Consider the following 13,509-nt stretch of genomic DNA (forward strand, 5'->3'; position numbering starts at 1 on the left):
AACAGGAAATATATATATATATATATATATATATATATATATATATATCACGTGCTTCAGTAAGGCTCAAGCATCACACTTAAACACTGTACTCTCTAAGAAACATGGTATTTTCATAATGTCACGATGCTGGAGACACAAAAAGCATGAATATGTTTAGTGAAGGAAGCTGTAAAAAATGTTAACTGCTCATCACCCACTATAAAAGAAATTTAGTAGTAATGTCTGTAACTGAGAAAACAAGACATTGCATTATGGGAACGTTATTAAGGTAAATGCTAATAAATATCCAATAACTTCTAGCAGATTTTAAACTGGCTTTTAGCCAACAAAATGGTTAGTAGGAACTAATATTTTTGGAATTATCCTTTCATAATTATTTAAATTTAAACAGGAACCTTAATATTTTTGTACCACAATCATTCCAGTGAATTATTTTTTATAGTCCTGAGAAGACCTTTCTTTGGTTTTGCCTGTGTACCCAAGGCTGGAGATGTGCAATTTGTCCCGAAGTTACAAACGCTGCCACCAGGTGGCAGGAGTGAGTTATAGCTGACCTGCGGATTTTCAGTTCTGCTTTGTCTGTAATGGTGTCACCAGATTCTGCGTTTGAGTCTGCCCTAGTCAAAATTTGTTCAGGTACTTCGAAGATGTGGAGGGCATACTCACCTCACAAGGTCCTAGATGTCACATGTGTATGGAAGAAACTAATGTATGACAGACAGAATTGGAATTGAATAAAAACACAGAAGTTCACTAATGTGGTAAAAGCGATATGAAATTTAAGTAAATGTAAAGTCTTGCATGTAGTTTCAAAACTTATGTGAGTAGAAGTCTTCCTGAAGGCAAGAAGATACCGGGGGAAGTCACTGACAGGAATTCAGATACATGGATTCTGACCTCAACTCTTTGGTGACCAGCTTTGTTACATTTAAAACTCCTCATGGTTGTAGAAGATTCAAAATTATCTTAAGAAGGTAAAAGATACCCCTAATTCCATGATCAAGAAATGCCCATTGGTAATATTTTGATATATGTATGCCATTTCTGCTTTATTTCTAGGCACATATGTATGAGGATATATTTTTAATTTTACATTATTCTGCATATTTAGTTCCTCAGAAGTTTCTTTGTAAGTTATGACATGAGCATTTTGCTATTCAGATCACAACACTATTTGCACACCCCAGCAAAACAGTTTTCCTGAATACCTCATCCCTGGAAGGCCCCAGCCTCATTTTTCTAAATACTTTGTTCCTAGTTTATTATTTGCTTTCCAATTTTTTTTTTTAAGGCAAGCTCTCTCCATGTAGTTCAGGCTGGCCTTGAACTAAGTACGTAGCCCATGCTGGCCTAGAACTCACAGCTATTCTCCTGCCTCAGCCTCCCACATCCTGGGATTATAGGTGTGCACCACCATGCCTCACTGCCTTGCAATTATTTTGTCTTTCACAAACTCAGGCTAAACACACGCACGCACACACAGAAAGACAACAAATTCCTCCCCTACTTATGGAAATATGTAGTAATTATTTTGTTGTCCTAGCATTTACAAACACATGTGTCACAGGAATAAGGATCTTAGTTTCTACTTCAAAAATCTTTTTCCAGCTCTAGGGATAGGGCCAAATACTTGGTCTTAGGTTGAAACCAAAATACAGGCAGAAGACTCAAGTAGTGGCTCATCTCAGACTTCTCTGAGAGCTGCACTTTTTGTCTCAGTACTTGTACTATCATTTTTAATCTCTAACCTCCACTTCAACCTTATCTTTTCAACTATCCAGGTCCAGCAGTCATACACCTTTGGGAAAGATAACAATAAATACAAATGTATGAGGCTCATGTTGACTCGCTACAGAACAAATTGTGGATCTCCCATTCTAGTTAAGTGAAAACACCTCCACTTAACTTTTAATTAGTATTATGATCTATTTGTGTTACCATTTTCTGGGAAATTTGAATGTACTCTAAACTTTTAATACCTGTCTAAAATATATATTTCATGGCCAGGGATTTAGCTCAGTGGTTCTGGCACCTGCCTCGCAAGCACAAAGTCCCAAGTTCAATCCCTGGTACTAAAAAAATTAAAATAAAAAAATAAAATAAAATATATAACTCATGCACATTTATGTATGGTAACATTAGTGTACATTTTAAAGGTCTTTATATAGAAAAAACCATAATAATTCAATAAAGATACTTATTTTCTGTTTTGATTTTTAAATTTTATATCTGCCAATACTCTTCAATCATAATTTTACAGGTATGCAAATATTCACAGCTATGCTTTTATATGAAATCCATTTTTATTTGTATTTTTGAAAGTTTTAATGTCAATGAGAAATTATATACACATATTTTAAATATCCATCCTTATTAATTTAATAATATCTACATTATGCCTCATTTTCTGGTTTGCATTTGATGTCTTCCCTACAGTAAACTTTTTAATATGTTTAATATGTTGTCACTTTGTATCACTTATAAGAAATTTTAAATTTATTTTGTCATTTTATTTAGATACAAATTTTACAAGTTTTTCATTTTTATCACATAAAAACTACATATCATTTCCATGTAAAAATATAAAATACATAAGACATCTGTAAATTTAATTCTTTTGGGTGAAAAATAGATACCTCTGAGGAGGACCTTTAAGTTAATTAAAAGGTAAAAACTAAATTCTAATCAAAAGCACATGAACCTGTCATGCTAAGTACCATTCCCACAGTCATGATGACTTTTAGGAAGTAGTAATTTTTTCCTTATCATTATTTTACCAATGCCTTGGCACAGTTATGCTGCATGCTTCTCTGAATTGAGCAGAGCAGCACTGCTATTTAATCATCCTCAAGAAAAAGGAGTACTTGTAGAGTGTCTTCAGCCATGTAACCTGATGCAGCCATCATGGAAAACACTATTAAGTTTCCTCAAAAAATTAAAAATAAGGGGCTGGGGACTTAGCTCAGTGGTTTTGCTGCCTGCTGCGCAAGCACAAGGACCCAAGTTCAATCCCTGGTACCAAAAAAAAAAAAAACCTTATGCAAAAAATTAAAAATAAGGCTACCACACAATTCAGCAGTTCCATTTCTGGATATATATGTGAAAGAAATGAAATCAATTTTGTAGAGAAATACCTGCACCTCTGTAGAGAAATACCTGCACCTCTGTGTTCATTGTAGCACTGTTCACAATGGCCAACATACAGAAACAACCTGTCTACTGGTGCACGAGTGGATGAAGAAAATGTGATCTGAGCTACTGTAGTAACCTCTTTATAAGTCCTCTTATAGCAGTTCTTATCTTTCAAACTTGTTCTATACACTGCAGCCTTTCAAAAAGTTCCAAATGCATTTAGAATATATATGGACACAAAAAGATAACACAAGTTAATATATTTCTTAAATACATTTGAATTTCTTTTTAAGGCTGTAGTGTGTAGGACAGGTCTGAAATAAGCAAGGCTTGATACCCAGAGTCCCATAGAGATGTTACTAGAGTAATCCAGGCCCAAGATAATGTTATCTTAGGCCCATGTGATGGCAGTGGAGATAAAGAACCCTGAATAGAAAACCTAAGCAGGTTTTTGTGGATAAAATTCACAGAAATCAGTGAGAAGGGGCAGAGAATATTTTTAAGGAGCACAAGGAATAGAACAGTGGCTGAGAGTGTGGACTGTAAAACATGAATACGAGGTTTCCAAACCCAAGTCTACCAATTTTAGGTTCTGTGACCCTGGGCAATTCGCTTGACTTTTCTGACTCATATCTTCCTAGAAAAACTTGGTATGATAATATTTCCACCTCGTTGTGTTGTAGAAATAAATAAATTAATGCTTATCAGATTTTAATTTAGACAGTATGCTTATGAAATACTAAGGACATTTAAAGTGCTTGTTATTATGGTGATATCATTAGAGAACTAGATTTGACAAAGGAAGTCAAGAGTTTGACTTTGAACATTTTTGTGTTAGAGGTTTATTGAAAACAGTGGATATATGGATCTAGGAGAAGGAATCTAAGCTATAGAAAGGAATTTTACAGTTTGGTATGTCTACAATCACTAAATCTACAAAAATACGAGTTTTTAAGGAGAAATACTGGAGTAAGAAGACACAAGTGCCCAAGATGGAGTTTCAAAGAAAATCCAGTTTTAAGGAAGGATTTAAAAAAAAAAAAAAAAGGAACTGGCAAGGAAGACAGGAGAACAGGAGAACAGTCAGAGATACAGGAAAAAGACCAAAAGAGTGAGATACAACAGAAACCCAAGACTTGCAATGAGAAGAAGTGATTGAGTCTTTTGGGTACTGATGAGAGATTTGCGAAGTTGAACCTGAAAAGTACCTATTATTGGGTGTAGAAATGTGGAGGTTGATAATCATAGGAAGTACCTTTTCGGTAAAATGGTGAGACAGAAGTCAGGCTGAATTAGTTAAGAAAATGGAGTCAGTGAATGTAGACCTGAGTAATTTGACTATGAAAATGGAGGTAAGATAGGACAGTAGTTAATTGAGAATAAAGTTAAGAAAGCCTTTCTGTTTTTTGTAAAGCTACCTTGGAAATGAGTACATGCTGATGACAACCATAATAGTCTATGATGGAAAGTTTCTGAGAGGGCCCCAAAGAATGGAGTCCAAAAACAAGAGATTGAGGAAGAGACTTTGACTCCACTCTGTCTGTGGAGAAGAAGAGTGGCAGATGCAGAGAGGTCTCTACACTTTATGGAGATACCATTGTCTGCTGGCTTCTACTCACTCTGTGAAGCAGGCACCATAGATACCTATGAAGAGTAAGGAGGAGCCATGGAGAAAATTACAATAATTTAGTCAGAGAAACATGGAAGGGAGGAGCAGCAACATAGTGTTTGTGATCATCAAAGTGGGGAAGCCAACTGCTCTGCTGTGCACATGATTTTCACCAACATCAGTTGGCTGTTCAGGAGCACACAGAGTATGGAGACAGCAAATGCCTGGGTGTATCAAAAGCTGTAATCTTAGCAAAAGCTGGATAGGACAATGGAAGTCTCTCACTTAATATTGTGAAATAGATATCGAGAAATCACCACTCAGAGACCTGACATCTGTCCTCTAGACTTGGACTAAAAAAGGTCAAGGGATTAGTATTTGACACTGTCTTGAAAAATTAGAAAGTTAAGTGTCATGGATGAATATCCTGACCCATGGAGTTTCAGTTCTATTTTCATGACAATGGTATTTGTTTCCAATGGAACAGATGTAGGGAACACGTGGGAAGAGTGGCATTTGTCACTGGGTTGACAACTTCTTCCATGAAAGCTCTGTGATAGAATAAGCTAATCATACCATAAAGAGATCAGGTTGACTATCACATACAGAAAACATGAGTGAGTCTAAAGCAAGCAGTTGAAAGAAATCCTTCACCTGCACAGAAGGAGCAACAACCTGATGTTCTTATCTGGTGATAGGAGCCCATAAAAAACCCATAACAGAGTTCACCAAATGACGAGATCTAAATTTAATAACCTCCCACATACCCTATCTTGGGAAACCAACACAACATTCTCACTGCTAGTTTTGACCACAAACACAGCTGTTTTCATAGTACATTTTCTTTCTGAACAGGACCCCATCACAGGGAAAAAGTACCGATCGAAGAAGGACCACATGCTGTGCAAACTTATGTGTCTCTGCATTGCTTACTCTTCCACCATTGGTGGCCTGACCACCATCACTGGCACCTCTACCAACTTGATCTTCAACGAGCACTTCAACACGTAAGTGAGATCACTAGACTTGTGACAACTCGACAGCACTTATAGGAGGAAAGTTATTCTTCCCTGATTCAGAGAGTACAAGGGCAGAGAGGCTCTGCTTGCTTAATTCATCCTTGCTTCCTTCAGCACATCCAGAGGTCTAGAGATTTTTCTTCAGAGTAAAGTTAAAAATGCAGGACCCATTGAATAAATGTGCCTGTTGATTCCACAGGCTGGCTGAGATGAAAACCCTCCTGGCTCACCCCTCTCATCAGAAGGGCAATACAAGTTTCATCACAAATAATTTTATAAATGACAGTTGGCTAGAGTGAAAAGGGATTATTTGCATTGGACAATTTATGTAAAGCTTAGGAACTAGACTTTGAACTTAAATAATGAAGGTAGAGCAGAGGCCCTTATTATAAAAGATTTGGTTTTGGAATTCAAAAAAATTTGAAAGATTGAGCAGTTACAAGAAATGGCAGTAGTAAAGTATTCTACAGACATATGTGACTCTAAATATAAGTTTGAAACTGTGATCCCAATCCATTACAAAAAAAAAAGAGAAATCTGTGGATTCAGCAAACATAGTACTTTGGTTAAAAATGACACAATTTATACTTTGTGAATTTGAACTAGAAAAAGTACATTTTTCTTGCAAGATATGATTTTTCATATCTAAAATAGTCATGGTTTGTAGGATTATTGTGACAAATGCATACATGATTTGAAAATATTTTTCATGATGTAAGAATTATTCAGAGAATTGTTTGAAAGTCTGTGTTTCTTTTGAGAATTTGGATGGATTCTGCAGCCAACATACGTTTCAAGCAATAAGAGGACACATAATTGTTAGTTTTAAGAAGGTGAACAACATTGAGAAAGCCCAGGAAGAGGAGTTAGTCTTTTTCTCTGAAAAATTAAGGTTCAGAAGGAGTAAAACTACATTCTAGGAAGCAGATTCACAGACTCTATGATCTTCCTGAAAAATTTACAAAGTGTTGTGTATGTATGCATCATTTCTTCAGGAAATCCAAGACTTAAAGAATGTCGATCCACAGTTTAAAATGAATGGGAATTTGTATACAAAAAACACAGATATGGAACTTTAGATACAGTGTCACTCCATATCTACTCACTGTTTCAATACATATGCATCTTTCATGTACACTGCAAAAAGCAATCAAGAAGAAACCCTTGAAAGACAGTTTGTCTACAAGTGTAAGTTTTCTGAAACTGTAAGTCTTAAAGTGAATATATTCAGTGTGTAGACTAATCCAAGATAGAAAACATACCTGACCCCTTTCTGAAAGCTAGACTCCTATCCTTGTTCATGAATCCCCCTTTAAAAGAGATTCCATGACTCAGTCTTCTCTACCTAACATTTAAACCAAATTCTTATTGTTTTATTCTTGTTAGAAAGTTGCTAGTTTAAATTATTCTAGTGAAATATCTTGATACAATTGAAGTAATCCATATTGAGTCTGTCTTTGGTCTTTGTGTTCCTGCACAAGGAATCAACCAATTTTTTTCTTTTAATTTTTTTCTTTAGTCTTTGAATGCATTAATCCATTTATAATGACAGATTGAGAGTATCATAGCACTTGAGATAATGAGGCAAAAACTCAGAGAATTAGGAAAAGCCTCAAAGAGTCCCTTTTTGGTAGAAAATTATATATAGAGAAATAATCTTAAGAAAAAAATATAATGTATATTAAACAATGCTTGATAAACTTTTTTCCTAAATGTTGACCTTACAAAATGCAATAGTACCCCAAAAGCAATTTAATTGGAAAAATATTACAGAAATTTAAAAGTATCGAAAAAAGTGACATTCTTTGTTCAGATGTTAGGAGTTGGGGAGATATTGTTCTTTATATACAAATCCACTATAATAATGCTACTTGATATAGCTTGTCATCTTTTTGAGTAATACAAATGATTATTTTGTACAATTTCATTTTTAGATTTCTCCCAGCTCCAAATGAAACCTAAGTGTCAATGACTTCCAACCACTGACATTTAAAGGAAGATGCCATCTTGGAAACATACTATTAGAGGAAGAGACTGGATGACATATTTTGAAATGTTGTCTAACTATCTACCTATCAACTATTTATATATCCATCCATGTATTTATATGTTCTTTTGTTAGATAGATAGTGGACAGTTTTTATAGCTGTTTGTATAAAAGAATGGCTATATATATTTAAATATATATATCTTTTATTATTCTTTTTACACAAAGAAAATAGGAACAACTCCAGAGGTTAAAATTTATTCTATGCAAATAAAAACAGGCTTTCAGTCAAAAAGTCAGTTAAGCAACTGTTCTTAAGGACAATGTGCAATGTGCAATGTGCAATGCACTGTTTTGAATTCTAATGAAGAGTGCAAAAAAAATAAATAAATAAAACCCTATCAGGAAGATTCCATCAAGTTGTCTAAAAAAACATACATATATGAAAATCAATAAATATTTTTAAACTTTTTTACATAAAGTTGAAAGTAATATGGCATTATTGAGCCTTGTCAGAGACTTTATATACATTATAGTGAACGTACATCCTATATAACCTTGCTGAAGAGGTATAGAACTGTGTAATAGTGGTTAAAGGCATAAACTCTGGAGTTAAAATGTCTGATTTCAAATACCAGTTCTTCCATTTACCAGCCAAGAAATTGGATACATTACGTAAGCTCTCTAAACTCATTACCTTTCTGGAAGTATAAGAAAAATAATATGAACTCTATCTTAGAAAGCTATTTTGGGTTTTGCATAAAATAAACAGCATTCAAAATGGTACTAACACAGAACATTTACATGTTCTCAATGAATGTTGGTTATTATTATCATTACAAAAACTGAGAAAAATTGAAAGGTAGTTTAGCAGTTTGAGGATCAAATGAAGGTCAGACTCCAAGAGCTGTTTCTTAAAAAAAATTCATTGCCTTAGAAACATTTGAAAGTGTGTGCTGAAAAAGAAAGTAACTACCTATGCCAACCTTGATCACTAGAGAAAACTTGTTCACGTGTTTTGAAACAATATTATAAGAAGTAAAACCAAATTCATGAAGAAAAGTAGTATAAATAATTCATAAAATCAAAATACTAAAAGACTGCAATAGGTTTTTTAGGAAAAGGTGTGGAGTACTGTGAATATTTTGCAGATTCAAGTATGCAGTAGCAGTATGCAGATGAATTGGCAGTCTAGAGACTGGAAATCAAGTAAGAGTCTATTACCTAAGTTCTGACAAATGATGAAAGGCTGATGGTGAAGAGACAGGTGCTGCACAGTCAGAAGATTGTCAGTAATTAAGAGTAAGGATTTTAGGGTAAGGATGGGTTAGGGCAGCCCTGGGAATGTTTGTCCATATCATGGCTACACAGTGATACCATGAACTTGTGGAGAGGACATGGGAAGATGCAGGTTCACTGGAGAAATTCACAAACTGAAGATGGACATATTGTCATGACCTACTGAGGCCCTATCCATAGGAGATCTTTAGCAAGCCTTTGAAATGCACTAGTTGAGTTAGTTGTTAATTGGGAAAGCAATCTATAAAAGCAAACATTAAATTCTTAAGCATGAAAATGGCCACATGGGGGAAAACGTTAAAAGAATCCAGCCACAGATAGACTCTTAGGAAATATTGGCAGGAAGAAGATGGGAAATGTTAGTCAAGGCAGGAGAATGAAAAGCATGTGATGTTTTGAAAGCCAAAAGAAAAGCACATCTTTAAAATGGATGATGAATCAGGGCACATAAGGGTAGAAGAGAGTCAAGTAGGACAAGAGCTGAGAAAGGTCTTCTGTTCTCCATCCTGTCCTAGAAGAGGCCAGATTTGGTAGAACTTGATCACACTTAACAGGACAAAGGAGGAGTATGTAGCGTGCAGGGCAAAATAATGAGTTCAAGTGATTCTTTCAAGTTTGACAAAGAAAAGAGGAAAAGAACAGGTAGGGTTTGACCAGAGGCAGCGTGTTCTTCTAGAACAAGGGTGAGATATCAGTTTGATTTTGCCTTAGGGAAAGGAAACAGTCAAAAGAGAGCTACATGAAGTTTTGATTAAGAAAAGAGAACATATTGATCAGAATAAAGAGTCAGCAATGAATGGAGAGGAATTCAAAGCAAAGGTAGAAATGTTAGTCTTGAAGAAGAAGGACATAGCCTTTTTGTTGATAGCAAGAGGAAGAAAAGAACAAGGGAAGATAAAAATGTCAAACCATGTCCCAGCACTCTTGTAAGTGGTGATTCTTAGTCTTCCAAGGAGCTTGGAGGTGGAGCCAGTTGGCCCGAGCCCTTCTGTAGCTTCTTCTCTGCCTCTCAGCTCTGCAACCAGAAGTGAGGGTGCTGTATGAGCAAAAGTCTTTCTGCGAGTAACAAGGAATGACTACAGAGGTACTCACATTGTCTTGTCGCATTTTCTTTTTATAAAATATAAACGTGTGTGTGCTGTATATAGATATTTGGGAAATCTGCAAAGCAGGATTTGTGGCTAACCCATTCCCTTATTGTCAGTCTCATGAGCAAATAGTATGCAGTAATATTGACAGATCTGAGCTAATTATCTACCTCATTAATAAATAGGAAATGTCTCTCATTCTTTTTAAGTGACATAAAATTGTGTGTATCTATAGAGTGTCATGTGATGTTTCCTATACATGTATATATTGTTTAATGTTCAGGGTAATCTGTATTTACTCAAAAACTTATTATTTCTTAGTTGTGGAAATATTCAAAGTACTTTCTTTTAGCTTTTTAAAAATATGTGCTAAGTTATTGTTACCTAATCTATGGTCATTCTTAATCTTAGAATGTAGTACCTATGCCATCTAAATTGTACACTCCCGTGATTATTTCACCAGTAGCCTTGTTAAATCCTTGAAATGGGGGTATGATGAAAATATTCTTTGTTCCACCATCTTCCAACACAATCTTAAAGAGTTGCCTTGTTTTTATTGGCTATTGCATTAGGAAACTGCTACTTGCTCAATCCTCGGTATCTTTGTCCATTTCTGCTCACTAATAGAATCTCCTATTCACCAATGTGTCCCCTCCTTTCTTTACACTGTTTTTAGTAAGGGCCACCCTGGAATTAACTGATTCCTTCCTATTCTTGGAAGACCAGCTTCTTCTCTCAACCTCTTTCTGTACTTGTGTGGCTACAATATCAACTGAAACTGCAGTTACGCCTTAGCCACTAGTCCCATCTCCTCTTATCATAACATGTATTAGCACTTCAGAAAACTTGTCTTATCCACATACAGGCACAACTAGCACCATTGATGATAGCAACCTTATGAAGGCTGAATCAATCACTGACTTCTCTGTTAATCTCAGAAAGGGTGAAGTAGGTGACCAATAAATATTGGTTGAGACGAATTTAAGACATACATGAAATTCATGAAGAGCTGGTTGGGAGAATTATCTAAACAACTGAAAAATCTTTTTATTTCACAATGAACAGAAATGTATTATTAGGAAAAATTATTACTTTTGTAGTAGAGAAGTTTTGACACATCAATACCATCTATCAATACAACAGTAGTTAACTGCACACAAATGGTCTACTTATGAAGGATGGAAGATTATTACAAGTAAGATTTCATAGCTTGCAGATTATCACAGTATATTAGTTTATAGATGTCAGTTGTGAAATCATGAGTATAGAAAACAGCTTGGAAGAAAAGACGCATTATAAATGATTAGCACAGTCAGTGTTACCAATTGTATGATAAAACTACAGTAGTCCCCTTATATCTGTAGAGATCTGTTCCAAGACCTCCATGATGCTTACAACCTCAGTGATACTAAACCGTACTGTTACTACTTTCTCCCTGCATATACATGCCTTCAGAAAAGTTTAATTTATAAATTAGGCATATTGAGAAATTAGTAACAGTAAATAATTAAAATAAAACAATACAATAATATAAAAATATTATTGTATTGTTATAATAATATATTATAATAAAAGTTGTATGAATATGGTTCATCTCTGTCTTGAAAGAATCAATATCCATCAACAGATGAATGAATAAAGAAAATCTGGCATTTATACACAAGGGAAGACTACTCTGCCATAAAGCAGGATAAATTTGAGGCATTTGTAGGGAAATGAATGCACTTCAAGACCATAATGTTAACTGAAATAAATCAGACATACACTAGATGTCACATGGTTTCTCTTACATGAGGAACTCAAAATATAAATAAAATGCAAAATAAAGGATAGATAATAGGAAGTAGGGAAATCTTTTTCAAATGGGAAGGAGAATAAGAGACAGAGGGTAGATAGGAAGAAAGAGAAAAAGAATTTTAAAAAGAGAATCAAAGAAAAATGAAAATAGAGTATTTTCAAATAGAAAGGGGATTATGAGTTGGAGGGACCAGGGAGAGATAGGAGTGGATGGGAACAAAAAGAATTAAAATGTGTTATGTACATGTACCAACTCCCCACAACAAACGTAATTATTATGTACTGCACAATGTGCACATTAATAAAATAAAGAAAACTAATATTAATATTTAAGATCATAGTTAATGGCAGGCTGTGGATAAGTGAGGGGCTACTGTTTCATGGGTTACAAACCAAAGACTGGTAAAAGGAAGGTGCTTATATTTGCCATTACTTCAAAACTCATCTGCCTACCATCTCATTTTTACAAATGAAATTGGAGAAGCAGGCCAATGATCTAACAATAACCACCTTCAAACATTATTATGATTACTCTCTTCCTAAATAAGCAATACACATTTCTCAGAAACAATTTCTCTGTCAGATATTATAGAAGGAATGTGTACACAAAGTTTGAACTCAGCTCTTGATTCAGATTTTTAAGCCTGCCTTATATTAGCTTAAATTCTGCAAACCCCAGGTTTGTTATCTGTAAAATGAGGGCAATACTAGAACTTATTACTGTAAGGACTAAAAGGCCCAGTGCACATGTGGCTCTGGCGGAGGCTGGCACATACCTCCTTGTCAACAATATTAGCTGTTGATATTGCTGCTGCTTCTAGTTTTGCTATCACAATTAGAAATCTAAGCCTGGCTCATGAATAACAAGTAGTTAATATTTTTGAACAGAAACCTCAGGAAATATACAAATCCAAAACTGAAAGTGGCTTTGTCTCAGAAATAATCAAAACAGTCATTAATCAAAAGGACTATAATCAGTGTGGACACTAGCTTATTATGATTCCTAATGACCAAAAACAGTTACAGTGTTGTAAATTTCCATGACTACAACTATTCTTGTGAAGACATTTCTGTGTATTCCACTGGTATTAAAGTTATTCATCTTTTTATAGTTGGTCATAAGAATCACAGTGACAGTTTTTTCCTCCTAAAGTGTCAATATTTAAGTACACATGACTTAGGTCAAGACCTGTCTCATATTGTGGTGCAATCATTTCTGTAACTGTTATAAAATGCCCATAGAACCTAAGGATCGTATTCTACCTTATAGATATTTCAATACATATAAACAAATATATATGGAATTTTCTATTTCAGTGGTAGCTGGTGTAAAGGTTGCAGTGGTTTAATAAAAAGAGGTTGTGTTTTAAACTAAAACTCCTCATCCATTTGAAAATCTTGTTTGACCACAAAATCTGTGACCTTGAGCAAGCCATCTAACTTCAGCTTCTTCCTGTGTAAAATGGAAATGTGATGCCCTCCTCACAGGGTCTTCACTAGAATTAAATGGACTTAGGTCATCTGCTCATTCCCACACCTCTCCCTGACTACTAAAACTTAGAGTGGCCTGGACCA

The 13,509-nt window shown here is 34.9% G+C and overlaps 1 protein-coding gene across 4 annotated transcripts in view; it reads left to right on the forward strand.

The window, feature by feature from the left end:
- Slc13a1 (solute carrier family 13 member 1) overlaps positions 1 to 13,509 on the forward strand; it is an 80,982-nt gene that overhangs the window by 45,464 nt on the left and 22,009 nt on the right. For 2 of the 4 annotated variants that reach the window (XM_087204581.1, XM_087204582.1), the window contains 2 exons: positions 1,785 to 1,883; positions 5,600 to 5,751. In XM_087204581.1, coding sequence (XP_087060707.1) covers positions 1,785 to 1,883; positions 5,600 to 5,751 — 251 coding nt within the window. The remainder of the gene's footprint in view (positions 1 to 1,784; positions 1,884 to 5,599; positions 5,752 to 13,509) is intronic. The other 2 variants (XM_087204583.1, XM_087204584.1) reach the window with 1 other exon arrangement.

The sequence above is a fragment of the Heterocephalus glaber genome, unplaced genomic scaffold (genome assembly GCF_053883595.1).
Source record: "Heterocephalus glaber isolate CG9 unplaced genomic scaffold, H.glaber_assembly_v1.0 deba00000546, whole genome shotgun sequence".
Classification (NCBI taxonomy): domain Eukaryota; kingdom Metazoa; phylum Chordata; class Mammalia; order Rodentia; family Bathyergidae; genus Heterocephalus; species Heterocephalus glaber.